This window comes from Solea senegalensis, linkage group LG14 (genome assembly GCF_019176455.1).
Source record: "Solea senegalensis isolate Sse05_10M linkage group LG14, IFAPA_SoseM_1, whole genome shotgun sequence".
Taxonomy (NCBI): domain Eukaryota; kingdom Metazoa; phylum Chordata; class Actinopteri; order Pleuronectiformes; family Soleidae; genus Solea; species Solea senegalensis.
Window position 1 is genome coordinate 8024839 of NC_058034.1, and position 20078 is coordinate 8044916.

Consider the following 20078-nt stretch of genomic DNA (forward strand, 5'->3'; position numbering starts at 1 on the left):
TCAGTTATTTTTGGATGTTTTGTTTTTAAATCTCATCTCTTTTCATTGGCCTTTGACACCATTGAAGTTGCTGATGTTATTTTATTTCATCAGATTCTATTGTGGATTATTATAGGTCTGCTACTTTTGTTTTACCCATGTTTTATTTTTAAGATGTATTGAGCTTTTATGCCTTTTATTTATTATTCTGTATTCAACACTTTGGTCCATTATCTCCTTTGACCTTTGGCCAAGAAGGCAGCACAACAACGGTCACAGATTACAACAACACAGACATATACTATCTATATACTATACTATCATACACAACACATTAATTAAACACAGCATAACAGAGATTGGTCATCACATCATTGTCTCAATGCGAATTCTTGGAGCGACAGAAGCATCGCGTTGTGCATTGACTTTGTATGTAAACTCGGATTTTCTATTTTTAATCTTTCTCAACCTTTATTTTACCAGGATAATCTCATTGGGATTGCAAATCTCTTTTCAAAAGGCGTCCTGGCCAAGAGGCAGCACACACATCTACAGGAAAACTCTAGAGAATCAAACGACAGAAACCTAAAAGCAGTGACAGGCCGATGAAGTCCTTGAGAATGATCCAGAGAAACCAGTTTTCTGAGTTATCTCAGGGAGAGTCTCTGGTGTTTGTTGGATGTCACTGACCATTTTTATTCTCCTTCTTTCCAGGTGCAAATTATCCCCCCATCGGTGATTCAAGAGGACGAGCAGAAGTTATGTCCACAAATTCTTCTCCTCTTGTTTTTACTCTGGAGACACTGGCTTTACCCGACGCCAGCATTTACCCTATGTTCTTCTTGGGGACTTTGACGTACGTGTTGATCACGTTCTTCAACGTGCTCTTGTTGACCACCATCGCTCTGAACAAGAAGCTACACAAGCCCATGTTCATCCTGCTGTTCAACCTGCCGCTCAGCGACATGGTGTGCGCCACGGCTTTTTTCCCTCACCTCATTTACAGCATCATGACGCAAGACAGACTCATCAACAAGCCGGCATGCATCATCCAGGCTTTCCTGATCCACTTCTACGGCACGGGAAACATGTTGGTCTTGACCGCCATGGCTTACGACCGCTACGTCGCTGTGTGCTGCCCCTTGAGATACAACACCATCATGTCGCCACCCAACCTGGTGAGGATTATCACCACCGTGTGGCTGATTACCTTCTTGGTCATCGGCGCGTTGTTCTTCCTGCTCATGCGCTTGAAAGTCTGCCGGAGGAATGTGGTCGATTTGTTCTGCAACAATCCGTCGCTCCTGAAAATGGTCTGCGAGGACACGACCGTCAACAACATCTACGGGTTAGCGTTGATGTGCGTGGTTCAGGGCGGGTCGCTGGCTGTCGTCATGTACTCGTACGTGAGGATCTTGCACGTGTGCTTCGTCACGAGCCAGACCGACACTCGCAGGAAAGCCATCCAGACGTGCGGCACGCACTTAATCGTATTCTTGATCTTTCAGATCAACTCGGTCACGGCGCTCATCTCTCATCGCATTGTGAACGCAAACCCGTACATGAGGAGGCTCCTCGGTGTGTCCATCCTCGTGTTCCCACCTTTTTTGGATCCAATCATTTATGGACTGAAATCAGTAGAACTGAAGCAGAGCCTTAGAATGTTCCTAAAAAGAAACATAGTGGGTGTCAAGTTGTTAAAAAAAAAGAGAAGACACCTTTAAAGGCCCATTTATTCGCCATTTTCGTGAGTTTTACGTCCCAAACGTTGTCTCCGTCACTAACACTGTACCCGTCCATGCGTCTTTTGAGTCACAACCCCTGGATTTTGTTCTTTCTGTTGCTTTTTCTGTTTTCCTTGTCTTGGGTTTTTGGTTATTTGGCCTAAGATTAAAAAAAAGTCCTAAAACAACTGTCCAAATTAAGATCGCCTGGATTAAATCCAGGGGTTCTGACATTATGGACATTACACAATACTTCTCCTCTAGAGGGCAGTGTGTAGTGACAAGTTGCAGGCTTCAACAAACATGGCGACCATTGGAGAGGTTATTTTATTGTGCGTGATCCAAAATGGACAGATTGATGACGAAATGCGTATCTACGTCCACGATGACCTTTGACAACTCGCTTTGTCTTTTTCCTGATTGATTGGACAATTGACTCTACACTGTCCCCATGATTTCTGGTGGTGTTGCTCTGTTTCGTAAATCATCGTAAATTATTATTTTCCCCGTATTTTGTGTAGACTCTACATTAATAAAGGGATAGTTCAGTTGTTGTTGTTTTTTTTTGGTTGTGTGAGATTATTGACAGATTATGACCCAAAGTTGGTATGATATAATATAAGTATAATGATATAGATGACAGATGACTGAGTCACTGATCAAAATAAACCATTCAACATTTACTGACTCCATGTCTATGGTACTGTAATGCTGGAAACTTCCATTACAAACTCAGGTTGGGAAATTTATCTAGACCTTTTCCCAAATCCAGTAGGCGATGACACATTTTTAAAGAAGCTAGCTATTTATCTGTCTGTCTATCTATATCGGCTAAATAGCTAGCTTGGTAGTTCTCTCGCTATCTAGATAGCCTTCTATCTAAACTTTATTTATCTATCTATCTATCTATCTATCTATCTATCTATCTATCTATCTATCCATCCATCTAGCGCCCTCCACTGGTAATATCTGAGAAGACCGCCTTGTTCAAGTTACAAGATGTTCATCGTGACGTTGTGGGAAAAATAATATTATAGGATATAAACCACAGCTGTAAAGAGAACAAGGGATCAAATATAAACACAAACCAAATGCACCAACAATAAAAAATACAAATAATGCTCAATTTATTGAGGAATAAAGAAATAAATGATCATGCAACTGGTCCGGACAAGGCCAGTGTTTCTGCATGGTCCTAAAGAGGTAACAAATACAAGCACACACACACACACACACGTACATATGTTTTTTAGGGTTATTCTCATCATTTTGGCTTGTTGTTATATTTTTGTCTGGTAATTGTCGTTTTTTTGCTTGTTATTATATTTTTGTCTGATTACCGTCACATTATTTGGTTGTTATCAATATGTTTTTGGCTTCTTATGATATTTTTGTCTGGTTATTATCATGTTTTTGACTCTTACGTTTGCTGCGCGTCTCTTGTGTCTGTGACGAAGTGTGTGATCAGTCGGGACTTCAGGGATCTTCTCAGCTCACCGTTCACAGCCCTCACGTCTTTATAAATGTCTGTTTCTCTGCAGATCTGAACACACGGTCTCTGTCAGAAGTGACAGCGCCAGGTACAGAGACTTTAATGCATGTGCTATTTTCTATTTCATCATTTTCCCTGTTTCACAAGCATTAACTTGTTCATATGATGATATATTTGTAAATGATGTTTCTTTGTCTGAATTAGCAGTAACAAGTCATATTTAAGTTATATTTAAGCCATAGTGTCATATCTTTTTACTCTATCATGTTTTTGGCTTAATATTATGTTTTTTGACTTGTCATTATGTTTTGTTATTGCAAATGATCATGTTTTGAGCTTGCTATTTTGGTTTTAGCTTGTAATTATAATGTCTTGTGACTCGTTGTTTTCATTGTTGTGTTTTTGACATGTCATGTTTGCTAGCTTGTTTTATGACTTTAGCATGGAATTGTCATGTTTTATATATTGGTATTATCATACTTTAGTCTGATTATCATATTATTGTCTTGTCATTATATTTTTCGCTGTTAATTATGCCTCGTCACATTCTGTTTCCTCTTTGACGCACTTGTGATTTTCCCAACGTTCCACAGGGAGACAGAGTGGTAAAGATGGACAACCCGTACAACATCACCTCTTACCTGGAGATTGACTTTGAACTGGCCTATGAAGGCGTCGCCACCACCTTCCTGTTGGCGGCTCTGAACTACATGGTCATACTGTTCTGTAACATCACGCTCATCCTCACCATCGTGCTCAACAGATCTCTGCACCAGCCCATGCACCTGATTCTGCTCAGCCTGCCTATCAACGACCTCATCGGCACGACGGCGCTCTTCCCGCAGGTCCTGAAAGAGATCCTGACCGACAGCAAGAAGATCCACTACGCCGCGTGTATCACCCAAGCGTTCTTTATCCACATCTACGCGGGCGGGACCGTGTTTATTCTCACCGCCATGGCCTACGACAGGTACATCGCCATATGTCACCCTCTGAGGTACAACACCGTGATGACCAACGCTCACATCATGAAGGTCATCGGCATCACGTGGATGGCGACGGTGGTCGTGATCGCCGTGCTTTTCTTCCTGCTGCTGCGTTTGCCGCGCTGTCGCTCTGTGCTGACTCAGCCCTACTGCGACAACCCGTCTCTGCTGACTCTGGTCTGTGCCGACACCAGCATCAACAACATTTACGGCCTCTTCTTAGTGGCTTTCACGCAGGTGGTGGCCAACGCCACGGTCCTGTACACGTATCTCCGGATCCTGATCATGTGCTACAAGTCCAAGCGGTCGGACACGAAAGCCAAAGCGTTGCAGACGTGTGCCACGCACCTCATCGTCTTCCTCCTGCTGGAGTGTCTGGGCCTCTTCACCATCATATCCTACAGAATAAAGAACGTCTCGCCGTATTTGAGGCGATTCATAGGGCTCTCCACTTTGATTTTCCCGCCAACGCTGAACCCAATCATCTATGGACTGAAAACGAAAGAAATCAGAGAAAAGCTGGTGTATGTCCTGAGGCACAAGCTCTGTTTTCCACTCGTCGGTGCCTTTCGTGCCACAAACTGAGACTTATTTTCTTGTTACCTTGTAGATACGAGTAGGATATTTGACCTGTCGTGAGCTAATGAGGAGAAATTCTTAAATTTAATGAATTCATTTTCTTTCTGTAAGAACACATGACGGAGCAACATGTCGCTTAGCTACAGAGAAAAGTGTGATGTGTGGTGTAAACCAAGATTTAGGGCTCGTTGATCTCATAAAAGAATAATTATCAAGTAGAATCTGAGAATTTAAATGTTTCTGCGCTCAGTTACGTACAGTAACGTCATCCCTCAGGAATACTTGTCCTGTTTATGAGGCCTGTCTTCTTTTTAGTAAAATGGCTTCTATTTTACTACAATTACAAGACATTTTGCTGATTTCCTTGGTTTGGATGAAAAACTCTGTTACAGCAGAATTCATTTGCCAGGTCTGGTAAAGACGGCAGAATTTTTTGTTTAGAAACTGATTCGTGTAATTTATTTTTATTATTATTTTACAAATGGGACACAAAGGAGTATATTCGAGATTTGGTGATTTCAAAATCCAAAAACAATTCCTTTAAATATATGTGAAAGAATATTTCTGATAGAAGAATTTGAATAATGCACATTAACTGTTACAATAAAGCCATTTTGACATAAATCAGCTTGTGATGGACTGTTGTGTTACTCATTGTAGTGTTCACTTGAAAATCAACAAATTCTCTTATTACCTGTTAAGCTGCACTTTGACACGTTTGCGTGTGAAATTATCGAGTTTGTCACGTCCGCGTCGTCGTAAATTAGCGGAGAAACATTTGCAGCAGTTGCAATAAATGTTTTACATTTTATATGGAAATAAAACAAACAATAAAAAATGGCACAGATCAATATCTTTACAGAATGTTTGGGATTTCAGGGTTAGAAATAATAGTGGTTTAAAATAACAGTGTGTGAATTTTCAGAAGAATTTTTAAAAGAAATAAATAAGTAAAGTGTATATATACAGTGCCCTCCAAAAATATGTTCTACGTATAATCTACGTCAAAAATAAAAGGAATAGGCCACATTGTTCCATACTTTTGGACTGTGTGTACTGGTGTGTATTGTAATGATAAAATAAGACCAGCAGAGGGCACTATCACCTCACACTAGTCTCATTTGTATCAGCTCTAATTAATTTAACAACATCTGTTGTTGTTTTTGTATGTGAGTGTGTGTGTGTGTGTGTGTGTGTGTGTGTGTGTGGTTTGCTGCCCTCTTGTGGTTTTGGTGGAGATTAAAAGACAGTGGAGACTCGTCTTTAGTTTTACAGTGTACGTTTGAAGATGCCACTATTTATTTATTTATTTCTAACATTTTTCACACACAAGAACAGATTCAAGGAGCTGGATATAAAGATAAAGTCTTAAAAATGTAAGTATAAAAAAGAGGAAGGCAAAAAAAATAAATATAAACATAAAAGATATAGAATTAGTTTTAGAAATTAAAAAATAAAAGACATGTGAGACAGAATAAGTTCATTAAAAGCATGATTCTGCATTGGATGACTAATAATTACTATATATTATTCAGAATCAAGAATGAGAACTTTTTTATTATTATTTAACATTATATTGGAGATAACCTGTATTAATAAAGGTTATATAAGATAATAATAATACTACTTATTATAATAATAATAATGAAAGCAGCTGCTCATGTCTAGAATCCAGTCAGCCATCGAGGAGGTTCGTGGTCAGACTTCTGTCATTGCTCCAGAACTCAGGTCAAGTCATGTGACTCAGTTTATTTACTCCACCATGTTGGCAGGAAAAGCTTCTGCCAAAAAAGTCTGAAAAGAATGCTGATTCCAGGTCGTCAGAGTTCACAAAATATCACAGAACCTGAAAGACTGAATATATCTGACACTTATACTGCCCCCTGGTGAGCAAAACATGACCAGGCGTAAAGACGAGAATTTGGTTTGCTGATTCAAATCCCTGCCAGCTTGTGTGTGTGTGTTCACTACTGCTCAAATTCATTACTAATTGGTGTGTGTGCAAAAATAACTCCTTCTACTGGAGGAAAAAAAAACCCATAATATATATTAATAAACTTCACTCAACAACGGAACATAGCTGAGAATATAATAATAATAATAATAATAATAATAATAATAATAATAATAATAATAATAATAATAATAACAACACTAATAATAATCGTTTTTTTTAATTATTACAACACAAGAACACGTCTGGCTTGGAGCACAACCTTTTCCATCACCGCCCTGGATTACTGCTGTTCTTCATCCTTATATTTATTTAAAATGTGTCTTTTAAACTGATTTATGAGTTTGAAACACACATACTTTTTACAGTTGTCCTGGCACACTTAATATTATTTGCGCTGTTTTAAACTGAATCAGATCTGGAAATTTTAGCACTTGTATTTTTAAGAAGAGTTGTGTTTCCCTCTGTATCCTGCATTATTTATTTATTTATTAATTATATATATATATACATATATATATATATATATATATATATATATATATATATATATATATATATATATACACACATATAAATATATACATATGTATATATGACCAGACATATAGCAGTCATTTCAGGCGAGTATTAGTAGTTCTCTCGTGTCTCCAAATCTCCAGCATCTCCCTGTTCATCCATCCACCAGGGAATTATATATTTTGTAAATTAATGAATTGTACATTTATTTATGTATGTATGTATATATATATACACATATACATATCTATATACACAGTGATTTGCTCTTCTGTTAAAAGGGAGTTTTCTCTCTCTACTGATGCCTCTATAGTGTTTACTCTTTGTGTGAATTGTTGGGTATGTCTGCTCTCCATGACGTTGTCTTTGTACACGGCCTTGACATAATGTATGTTGTGATTTGGCACTATGAGGGCTAGAGGAACCTATTGTTATCTGTCAGATTATTATTATTTATTATTATATCCGTGGCTTTCCGCCACTTGCATAAGAGGTCAGTTTGGCAAAAAATGTCTGTTCGTAGCCCCAGGGCTCTATAGTGTCCCCAGAGGTCAGGTCATGATCGGGACGAAATTTGATGAGTGTGTCGGGCTTACTCCAAACTTTCTTGAGGAATTTTTCGGAAATTTTTGACACAAAAGTAACTACGTTAAATGCTAAATTTGTTATTTTTGCTATCGCGTCTTATGTACTTCCATTAGCTCCGCCCACCCAGAAGTCAGCCATTTTGGAAGAAACTAATTTGAACAAACCCCTCCTAGCAAGTTTGAGTGGTCCATATGTTCGAAACAAGTTGATGATTAAAAGTTCTCAAAGGATTTTCTCTACGTCCACAGGTGTGACCTCAGAGTGCTGACAGTAGTGGTAAATGTAGGTAATGTACGACTTTAAAACTCCACTTTTTGAAAGCTTTAACGTGAACAGAACTATCTTATTTATATGACGAGTTAACATGACTAGTCATTACTACTATTGTTATGATTATTATTTATTACTTTATTTATTTTTTTAAATGTATTTGGGCTGGGGTGGGTGGGGTGTAACTATGTGTTCTGTATTGTTCATGTTCTTTAATGTTGTGTTCTGTTAAATGAAGGTTCAAGTGATTCAACCAATTGAACATTTAAGTGCTTTTTGAGAAGGTTTCCCAACTTTTCTGGAAATTTGGTTTGCATAACATAAGCTAAAATTAAAAAAGAAATAATGACATATTTACATCAAAACCAATTATTTTCATAAGCTATGGAAGGGGATTAGGGCCACATGTGATTTTCTTTTGGCCCTAATCCTCTTCCGTAGATAGCTGTTAATGTTGCACACTAATCATGGTGTTGTCACAGTTGTAACAAAGTTCTTCAGTATCATGTGACATCATCCGTCTCCCCGATGTGTTTACCGACACTGTTGTTACCTTCTTTAACTTCTTCAGCTCATTAGGTTAATGACTCCTTGTTTGTGAAGTGTTGATCGGAAAGATGTGAGACACAGTCCAGGCCTCAGGAGTGATGTGTCCTCAACCTCACAGGACGTGGTAATGAAACCTCAGAGGGTTTGAAGACACTCTGCAGTAAACAGCTACTCTTTTGTTGTGATGCATTTCTTTTGAAGCAGTGAAACACGTTTGTCTTCGATTAAGTCATCATTTGAAAAGTGTAAGTTTTATTTGTTACAGAAACACTCATGTAGCTCTTAGTTTATTTTATAAAAGCAGCAAAAGCAGTAACATTTGCTAAAACTCGTCACATTTTTAGGGTAAAAAAGACAAAAATGGAAAGAGATTTAACCCACAGTTGAAAAGAATATTCTGATTACACCATGAAATCGTATTTCTAACTGTCCCTGCCCTCACTAAAGAGGTTTTCATGATTATAACTCCCTCTAACTGTGATTAACTACCTTCCAATATTCAACCAATAATGTCTTTTCATATGTATTAGAGCAGGGGTGTCAAACTCATTTTTGTTCAGGGGCCACATACAGCACAATTTGATCTCAAGTGGGCCGGACCAGTAAAAATAGTAAAATAATAGCATAATAATCTATGAACAACAAGAACTCCTTGCTTTTTTTCTCCTTTGTTTTACATTTAATGGATATTTTTACAAAACATGACATTTCTTGAGAAATATAAGTGCAATTTCAACAATATCGTGCCTAAATGTACTATTTACACATCACACTGGATCTAAAATGGCACAAACATTTAGTCACAGGTATCTGGAAGAGAAAAATATTGTATTTGACATTAGGTTTAGATTGTAATCGTAGTGTGAAATTTTAACAAATTCATCATGTGGGCCGGATTGGACCCTCTGGCGGGCCGGATCTGGCCCCCGGGCCGTATGTTTGACACCCCTGTATTAGAGCATCCTGGCATCGCAGTGTAGGATACTGCACATGTCATTAAACAACACTTATAACTGTTCATAATATATTGACATATAACACAAATGCAAGATATTTTCTTTTTTCCCACTTTTAAATTGTAGATGTTTTCTAAATTAGTCAGCAGTATCAACTAAAACCTGTAATTTGTTGAATTACAGATACAAATTTCCAAAATAATGTCACTGTCTTCACAAACAAACCTCATTGAATTTAGCAAATACATATAAATGAATACAGTATATAAAAAAATATGTTTGGAACACACAAAACAATTATGAATTTATGAAAGTATGTTCTGGAAGGTTCCATAAGTGACAATTTAACTAGTAACAGATTAGGGGAGAAAGATTAGGTATAAATGCAGCATCAATCTAAGGTTTAGTCTCTGCAATCAAGGTTTCTCACCATTTATGAGAGAATTGTCAATGACAATGTTTCTCCAACACACTTTTACTGTGACGTATATATCATTCCAAATCAAAAACACACAGTTTTATTTGGAAAATCTGTAAAACATTGTCGCAAATATTGATATTGCGACATAATCGTGTATGTGTATAGTACCAGTCAAATGTTTGGACACACCTTCTCCTTCCTTCCTTCCTTAGTTTATATTATTTCCTACATTGTAGATTCATAGTGAAGACACCATAACTATGAAAAAATATGCATGGAATTATAGCAACAAACCAGAATATGTTTTATAGTTTAGATTCTTCACAGTTGCCACATTTGCCACATTCTCTCAGTCAGAGTCACAAGGTTGTCACCTGGAGTGCACCTGCGGTGCTGTCAATCAAACATTTGCTTTGCTAAATGTTGGAGATTAACGCATTTTTTCAGGATTTTTAAGTCTTTTTCTTCTACTGAACTAAGGTTCATCATTGTTCGCTTCGATTCTTGTGCGAACGTCGCGCTCATGACTCTTCCAGTGACGACACTCTCTGACCAATCAGTGGCTGGCAGTCTGACGTCACATTTTACTATCTGCTCAGCTCAAAAACACCAGGCACCAGGTACTATCACTAATGGGAAAGCAAAAAAAATAAGTAGAGTTGAGTTTTTGAAAAACTTTTCTTTGTCTCTGTTTGGTTTTACCAAATCACAGATTAAAGTTTTAATTCCATTCTTAAAAAGTGTCCAAACTGAATAGAGCACCTGTGTTTCTCAAGTTAGAGCATGACAAAATGGGCACTGTGCACAGGGCTGTGTTTTTTATAGAGGAAGAGTCTTGATTGGAATGATTAGTTTCACCTGTTTCAAACCAAAAACACTGCTGCTGTGAAAAAAAACTCCACCACACACACACACACACACACACACACACACACACACACACACACACAGAACTTTCAAAGTAAAATGATAAAAGGTTTCTCCTCAAACAGAAAATGCTAATCACCTGACCAAACTCAGGTTTTTACAATGTGTTTTTAAATATTTTAAAATATTACAAATATTTGAAATGTTGTTTCCCATGGCCACACAACATAGTTTTATAAAATATAATTTTAATATAAAAACAATGAAAAATATACAGAAAATCAAAACTGCAACATGTGCAGTAGCTACAGTATTACAGCTAAAGCACAATAGGTTCATTCTCTGCTCTGAAACTGGAATCACACTCTCTTTCCACTTACCCTTACCTTAACCATCAAAACCAAGTGTCTCACCCTAAAACCAGGTCTTAACCATGAAAAAGCAGTCAAAAACGTAGGGACCAACCAAAATGTCCCCACTTTCCCAAAATGTCCCCACTGTCCTGAAAGGTCTCTCGTTTCTCGGTCCTCACAAGGCTACAACTTAAAGAACACACACACACACATACAGTGAGGACCAAAGCAGCTCAGTGTCACTGTTTGTCAGTGTTTGTACAGAATATTCACGTAAACGCTCTGGTATCAAACCACTTGTTTAACAAACATATAGACAAAACGACATTTCCACGATTTTGTTCACAGTTTAACAACATACTGCTCTCTGTCTCCCTCTGTGTCTTTGTCAGTGGTACTGCAGCCTCACAGCAGGAGTTTGCTCTTCTTCTCAGTTCTTCATTTACCTCATATTTAGGAATTTTAAATAAAGAGTCAGGGCTTTTCTGGGTGTTTTTACATCGTGGTAAAGACACATTTTAAAGACAAACCAAAGACTGCATTGAAGAAGCGGGTGATAAGTTAGTTATTCTGACTTTACTCCATAGTTGTAATTCTCTATGTAGCTACTATTTTCTAACATATATAATGTGTGAAGAGGAGGAGAAACTCTGTATATGTAACTTTAGATTTCACATCTTGTCCAGTGGTGCCCTCACTTTTGCTCCTGCAGCATTTATATATATATTCTAATTTTGATAGGACATCTGAAGTTCTAAAATGAAAAACTTATATATATATATATATATATATATGCATCAGTAAAATGAAATGATTTATACGTGTGTGTATATATATATACATACATATAGATTGAAGTATAGATTAAATTTTCTATCACACTTTACTTGTTTTTATCTGCAAACACAGACAACATTATTAATGTTGTGTTAGCAACTGTGTCACAGTATTTATTGATGTTACTTGATCTTTGATTTCACAGAGAAGTTTTTCAAATGAAACATCAAATGTTTTTTTAGTGCAAATTGGTGCATCCACATTGAGTAGCATATATGATGGAAATAATTTAATGTATAGGTGTTTTCTGATTATGCAAGATCTGCTGTAATGTTCAAGTATTGTATATAATGTAAAGTTCATGTTTCTCTTCTCATAAAACACATAAAGCATTTTACAGTCAATGTCATTCTCATTGATGAAAACAATGTCCTCTTTTTCTATATTGATAATGTGCAAAGCAATGATTGACCAGCAGGTGGCAGCACTAAAATGTTATGTCTTCAAGTAGAATGTGACATGACACTGAAGCCTTTCACTCTTCCTCCAACTAACATAATATATTTTCATTGTGTTATTCATTTCTTAATCATGTGGAGGATAAAGTGGTCGAGCATGGATGCAGACAAAAATCCAGAAATGACCACTGGGCTCGGGTCAGGATTGGTCAGTTGATGTGATGATTTTAAGTTCTCTTGAGAAACATAGGGTACAAACACTTAATAAATAGATGTATAACGAGTAGAAAGGGATACATTTGTGTTTAGAACCGGGGTTTACTATTTACAAAAGCACAGTGAACGGTGAAGCCGCCCATGGTTGGATTAAACCAATAGTTGTATGTTTGTCTGAAACCTACTGTATAAATAAAGGCATAATTTTATGGCGATGATATGTATGATAATAATAATAAAAGCTTTGAAACTGGATCTGGATCCTGCAACCTGCAAGATGAGGACACAGAGAGAGAGAGAAAAGGAAAGGAAAGGAAAGACACAAACTGGGGAGAAATCGAACAAGGTTACTGACATATAATAAAGTCATATTCATACCCTGAGTGTGAGAGAGTGAGTGCAAACAAAAACTGCAAAATATGTGTCGCATTTGGATATTGTTTGTTCAACAGTTTCTTGGGTTTGGGCAGAAAAATGCAGCGACACCATGGTTTGGAATAGCGCAAATTAATCAAACATTATTCTATCAAGAAAAAAACCTCAAAATTAAAAAATAATTAACAAAACAACATCAAACGACCAATAAGCACATAAAAATAATGAAATAAAATGCAAATGCAGTATATAAAACAAGGAATTAGCAGATTAACAAACTGATTTAAGAACATAACATTTTTCTTGTTTAATTTTTCAATGACTAATGATGTAGTGTCCATTTGTGTCCAGGGTTACCATGGCTGATGAAAAACGTGGTGCGGTTGAATTTGGATGCATAATTTATTATTTCCTTTCAAAATTATTTAATAAGTCCATTAAATGCAAAAAAAAAAGGTGATCCAAAGTTGAAAAAAAATAATTCAGCACAGAATAAAAGGAAGCATGCGTCCAACTCCAAACGCACCACATTTTTCAACTCCAGACACAAATGGACACTACAAAGTCAAAACTGTCCTCCTTACATCAGACCCATTACTTAAACCGGCCGATCAACGTTGACCATACCAGAGGGGTATGGATTTTATAAACTATTTAAAAGAATTAAGGATTAATTTGATACCTTTACCATTGTTAAACCATAGTTTTAAGTCAAAAAATATTAATATACAAATATAAGAAATGGCTATAACAAATGATGTTAGTACGACGGGAGGGCCAAACTCTTATTGTTCAATTATTGTTCAAGCAAAATCTCAGATAATCAGCTGTAGGAATGTGGAGCGTTTCGTGAAGCTATATTTCGGTTCGGTTCTTCACAAATAAGGAAATATTTAATATTGTGCAAGTTTCAAGGTAAGAATCCCATTCTTTTGTGGAGGAGGAAACGTCTGTTAGTGGTTGACTGCAAGGCTACTGCTGGTTACATCTGTTGCTATCTAATAATAAAATAATTATTATAAACTGTATTCTCGAAAGATGACTTTTTTATCTCTTCAGTTTGGCCCAAAAGGTGACATCTAATGCTACTAACTTTCTACTAACTTTAGTTTTGTTCCATGTACGTTCAGAGAGTGACGGATGATTCCAAGTTTCAAGAGGAAGCTTGTTAGTGTCTCATGCTGACAAAGGTCTCAAGTGTATGATTAATGTGTCTGTGTTTGTGAGAGTGCGTGTGTCACTGCACCTTAATGAATTCTCAAGTCAACTTGTGATGGCAGTGACACAGTAGTAAACATGTTGTTCATTTACTGAAAAAAAGTTTCTTACTGCTTCTTGTTTATTAGAACAAAAACATTGTATGTGAAATAGTTTGTAGATTGTAGACACCCCCCAATATGTTCAGCACAAAATAATGTTTATTGGGCACTGGATTTGGTCCCACAAAAATAAAGACCAGGGTTTACCAAGACTTTTACCGACTGAGACTGGGTCGAGGCAAAAACAAAGACCAAGATCAAAATCAAGACCAAGGGAATCAAGGCCAAGACCAGAATCCAAAACCAAGACCAACAGCCAAGATCAAGACCAAAAGCCAAGATTGACTAAAACAAGGCCAAGACCAAGACCAAAGCCAAAGTCAAAGTCAAAGTCAAAGTCAAAGTCAAAACCATTACCAAGACCAAGAAAGGTCAAGGCCAGGACCATTACCAAGACCAAGACCAATAAAAGTCAAGGCCAAGACCATTACCAAGACCAAGAAAAGCCAAGGCCAAGGCCATTGTCAAGACCAAGACAAGTCAAGACCAAGACCAAGAAAAGTCAAGTCCAAGACCATTGCCAAGACCAAGACCATTGCCAAGACCAAGACCATTGCCAAGACCAAGGCCATTGCCAAGACAAAGACCAAGAAAAGTCAAGGCCAAGACCATTACCAAGACCAAGAGTGTATTTAGAGTATTTTGCCCAGCAATTGTCTTGGTCTTGCATATTGTACCAAACATGGAGGACTCCTCTTTCTCTGCTTACCCACTCCTTCCCCAAACACATCAGGGAACTACAGTGGCCTTCATATACCAAAAGGTGTGTTGTTCTCAATTTGCTTCTGCTTCAGATTTAGAAACAAACAATCACTGATTTGACATATGATTTGAAAAACCCTCCTCACTGACATTAGGAATTAAAACTTAACTTCTTTCTATGTTCTACACAACAGTCTAGTCATACTAACACTACACCTGCCACTGACAGTCACTGTCCAATTAAAACCATCAAGCACATCAGGCTCCGTATGTCACATACTAGCTTGTTGCCTTGTTGAACACATTTGTGCCAAGAGACAGCGATTAATCACTGGGGATATCAACACACGGTGCTGAGTATCAATTTAGCTGCACACCAGGGAGTTTTATTAGAGGGTACTTGTTTACCCAGGTGGGACGTATGAGCCATTAGCTTAATTAAATTAATATGTCCACAAATTAGCAATCGCAAGGTGAATGTCTGTAACACGGTTAGTGTGTCCCAACTGATTTGTATAATGTTCATCTCTCTAGTTCAAGAAACATCTGTCTGTTAATCACATAAATGTCCAACAGTTTGTCTGACAGGACTCAAATTTGGCAGGTGACTCCCTAAGGGGTCCGGTGTGTGCAGTACCAACTTTGGTGGTGTTTAGATGAGAAATGTGAGCAAAATCAGTAGCTAAGTAGCTCGTGTTCAAGAACTTGGAACTGTGATTTCAGACTTCACAATGTTAGTAGTAACTTTGGACTGTGAAGACTAGCACCGCACCTCTTATGCCACGTTTCCATTGAGTGGAACGGTTTAGTTTGGTACAGAACAGTGTATGTTTTTTGAGTTTCTATTCGGAAAAGCACCAAAATAACCGGACCCTACTGTTCCATTTTTGGCACCCTTCCCTACCAGTTTAAAATGGTATGGTAAGTTCAGTCAGCTGGTGGGGTGACAGAAAAGCATCACTCTGTCTTTCCCTTCAATGCCCGAAGTCTATCCTCATACAAAGTGCGGCATTTTGTTGAGACAAAATGAGCAGGAAAATAAAGTGCTGCTGGACATTCTCCATTGCTGTCTGCTGTGTCAAGTTCGATGTCGTCATTCATTGTCGTCCCACCCGTACGTTCCCCCGCCTACCAGGTACTGTTCTCAATTGAAGCACAAGCTTGACCCAAACCGAACCCTACCATGATGGAAACACAACATTAGTGTGCAGCCTAGAAGAAGATACCCGTGTGTGCAGAGCTGACTTTTATGGCGTTTGAATAAGAAATGCAAGAGATATTGGTAAACAGGCCACTTCCGCATCACTGAAGACTCTCGAGCCAATAGAGGATACACTTGGCCATGTATCATGTACATGATGTTAAAGACCCTGGGTATACCTTTGCGCACAGCATGCACGCACAAACTGAATTTCCGCCAATAAGCCCCGCTCACCAAGCAGAAAGAAGAAGTAGTCTCCAAGGATAGTCATCTGACCCTTGAACCGGCCGACACCCAGAATCCCCTGCTGGGCGGTTCTTTTAGCTGTGAGCGACCCGAACCAGGCGTGTCTGAGTGAGCCGTAGCATTGTTCTCTTCTTCTTTGGTTGGAATGGGTCCTATTCCCTGCGTCCAGACTTGTACCGCCACCTGATGGTGTAGTGGGATACTACAGGACCTTGATGCGCGAGTATACCAGGGTATACCACGGGCTTAAGTCAGAAAACGCACAAGATGTGGGTACAAAACTAAAAAGAAAAAGAAAAAATTAAAGAAAAAAAATAAAAAATAAAATAATGTGTCAAATAAATAGTGATAGACAAAACTTCGACTTGTCTTTTTAGAATTTTAATATTCAAAAATGTCTCGTGGAGACAGTAGATAGACAGTGATCCTCAGAGAATAAAAAGAAAAAAATGGGATGGATTCCAGTCGGACATCATATCGAGTCATGCTGACAGACTTCATAAAAAGTAGAATACGGACGGGAGATAGTAGAATATGTTGCGACAAGCTTTGAGAAACGTATGTGTACTTTTTTTTTTACACATTTATTTGTTTAAAAAAACAAGAAAAATACAAAACAAAATTCGTATGAAAGATCATTTTAGACATTTGTATTTGTATACATGTATTATGTATTTTCAAAGGTGAGTTTCATGGAGTCACTGAATGGTAAATTATTCCTTTTTCCATATTCCAATTTCTCTTTTCAGACAGTAAAGTTTCATATTATATCATAAATAAATATATATTATAGATTTAGTTACATGATACAGGATATAATAAAAATGGTTGCCAACATATATATGAGAAATAATCAGTTGAAATATGTGTGTGTACTTACGTATTTGTTACCTCTTTAGGACCTTTTCTGGCAAAAAACCTGACCTTGCAAGCCATCAAGGAGACCAAAACCTGATCCTGTTGAGGCAGAACATTTCCTCATTTCTGAGGAACTGGTTAATTTAGGACTAAGATTTGAATTGTGATCAGGTTAAAGTTATTATTAAAGGCGTTAACTGGTTGTAGTGATAGTCTACTTTAATTACTGTGTTGTCAAGGACATTACAGCTCCACCATGTCAGAAGGAAACCACAGCGGTGTGACTGAATTCCTCCTGACAGGATTCCCCGGTCTCCATCCACAGTACCACGGCCTTGTCTCTGCACTTTTGTTCCTGGTTTATTTCCTAACGTTGGTCGGCAACGCCACCATCATTTTCCTGTTTGCAGCCGACCGTCGCCTCCACAAACCCATGTACTACATCATTCTGAATCTCTGCATGTGTGACGCTTTGTTCAGCACCACCACGTTGCCAAAGATCATCAGTAAGTACTGGTTTGGCTCGGGGAGCATTTCATTCATGGCCTGTTTCATTCAAATGTACCTTGTCCACTATCTGGGCTCGGTGAATTCGTTGATTCTCTTCCTCATGGCTTTGGACAGATACTTAGCCATCTGCCACCCTCTCACATACTCAAATGCCCTGAAAATGTCCACTGTCCACATTCTCAGCGTCATGGCGTGGATCATTTCAAACGTGGGTCCTTTAATGATGGTTATCCGAGCGTATCCTCTGCCTTACTGTGCATCCAATGTCATCAATCACTGCTACTGCGATCACATCGGCATCACGTTGCTGGCGTGCACCGACCGAGCACCGTACGGCTTCCCCGCCTTTATCATGGCGATGATTTTTCTTCTCGGGCCGCTGGCCTTCATCGTGTTCTCGTACAGCTCCATCATCGCCGCCGTGCTGAAGATCGCGGATTCGAGCGGTCGCATGAAAACTCTGTCCACGTGCAGCACTCAGCTCATCATCATCTCTCTGTATTATTTACCCAGGTGTTTCGTTTACTTGGCCAGCAACGTTGGCCTCAGATTTAGCGTCGATGTGCGAGTTGTGATAATCATGTTGTACAGTCTTTGTCCCCCGATGGTCAACCCTCTCATCTACTGTCTGAGGGCGCAAGATATGAAAGAAAGTCTTTGGAGACAGTTGAACAAAAGGAGCATTTCACAGAAAACACAGGTTTCTGCAGTTTGTGGCTGAGTATGTTTTTATGTTTTCTTATTTTTATTTGGAAATGTGAATGTGTCCAAACGTTATAATATTTCCATAAAAACAAAGAGTTTTTATGGAAATATTATAACAGCTAAAGATATGACAGATACATGGTCTCCCGCTTTATCCTCCACATGAGGGTTGCAGGGCTGCAGGGCTGCTGGTGCAAATCCCAGCTGACAGGGTCACACCCTGGACAGGTCGCCAGTATTTACTTTGTTTTTAAAGTAAATATGACTGTGAAAGAAACAACTTTTTTACAAACATATAAGAGATAAAAAGATATGAAAAAAGACGTTTCTCTCTTCTTTTAAAGTAAATTAAGCAATAATATATTTTATTGTATATAGTGAAAGTGTGTCTTTATTTCTTGCCGTGCAAATGAATGCCCTCATAATATAATAAAATTAAAACTGCATACAAAGGAATAAAGGTTATAGAAATTACAATTTGAATGATTTTACCGTAACTTTTCTGGACATGGGGTTTGTAATTTCAATTCAGTTGTGCAGAGAAAAATAAAGTAAGATGTAAAAAGTGGGTGTGCGGAGGATATTGTGTTGGTCTGTTGTGTTCAAGCGATCAAACAATAATAAATATATGTGTGTATTTTATTTTCCCATGGGGGAAATTGTTTCTTGGACTAAAACATACTGAATATGTTTCATGGTTTTAGGACTGTATTTCTTTTGACTGACAAATTTATGGGAGGAACTTTTTCGCTTTATTGTTAACATTCAAAGTCTTAGTTATGAAAATAGTTTCCACACTTAGAGACTCGGCATGAGTAACCAAACCTCAGTACTCTGTTCAGACTGAACCTTCTTTTCCCTAAAGATGTATTGATTGGCGACAACATTAAAGTTTATCCTTGTTTTCCTTATTCTTAAAAAAAGCCTTAGTATGAAAGTAAAATAAGAGAATAGCGATATGAGAGAAAGTCGTCAGAAGCAACGACAACAAAAGCAGCATTTCACCAAAAATCTCTGCACATAGTGATTGAGCAATTTCGGTTTGGCAGTGAAAACCCTGAAGTTCTGCACTGGGTAAAAAAAGAGAAAAATTGCATAATGTAATCTTTCGTAATCTTTCGTAATTACTAAAAACGAAAGACGTCTTTTTGGGAAAGTTACTGCCAAGAATGTTATAAAGCCGCCAAACAAAAAAAGATGACTCTGTGTACCAAATGTCAAATCTGACTTAATTTTAAAAAGAACGTTGGAGACCAAAGACACAACGACCTTTGTCACCAATTTTCAATGCAGGGATTTAGGATCGTACTGAAACTCGCGGGATTTAACGTGACTTAAGAATTAAAACAGTCTTTTGCTGGCATCAATTAATAGCTGTTGTGTGTGCGATGTTTTGTGCTAAAAACACAAAAATCTGTGAATGAAGTCATGGCTGAGAAGACGGAATCAACTTGAATTGTACAAGTTATGGTTC

The 20078-nt window shown here is 37.9% G+C and overlaps 2 protein-coding genes across 2 annotated transcripts; both read left to right on the plus strand.

Annotated features, from left to right (window-relative positions):
• Positions 1–2386, plus strand: LOC122781125 (olfactory receptor 51I2-like). The gene has a single exon (XM_044044638.1). The coding sequence runs from the start codon at positions 741–743 to the stop codon at positions 1701–1703; it is 963 nt and encodes a 320-aa protein (XP_043900573.1). The 5' UTR covers positions 1–740; the 3' UTR covers positions 1704–2386.
• Positions 2387–3259: 873 nt separating this feature from the next.
• On the plus strand, positions 3260–18799 carry LOC122780996. Its single transcript, XM_044044472.1, has 3 exons — positions 3260–3283; positions 3789–4760; positions 17625–18799. The coding sequence occupies exons 2-3, from the start codon at positions 3807–3809 to the stop codon at positions 18618–18620; spliced, it is 1950 nt and encodes a 649-aa protein (XP_043900407.1). The 5' UTR covers positions 3260–3283; positions 3789–3806; the 3' UTR covers positions 18621–18799.
• Positions 18800–20078: the final 1279 nt, after the last annotated feature.

Bases quoted from the DNA above. Each gene is read 5' to 3' on its own strand.
- LOC122781125 (XM_044044638.1), top strand. From the start codon at position 741: ATGTCCACAAATTCTTCTCCTCTTGTTTTTACTCTGGAGACACTGGCT.
- LOC122780996 (XM_044044472.1), top strand. From the start codon at position 3,807: ATGGACAACCCGTACAACATCACCTCTTACCTGGAGATTGACTTTGAA. The intron at 4,761-17,624 runs AACTGAGACTTA...TTACTGTGTTGT, and splicing joins TCGGTGCCTTTCGTGCCACA to CAAGGACATTACAGCTCCAC.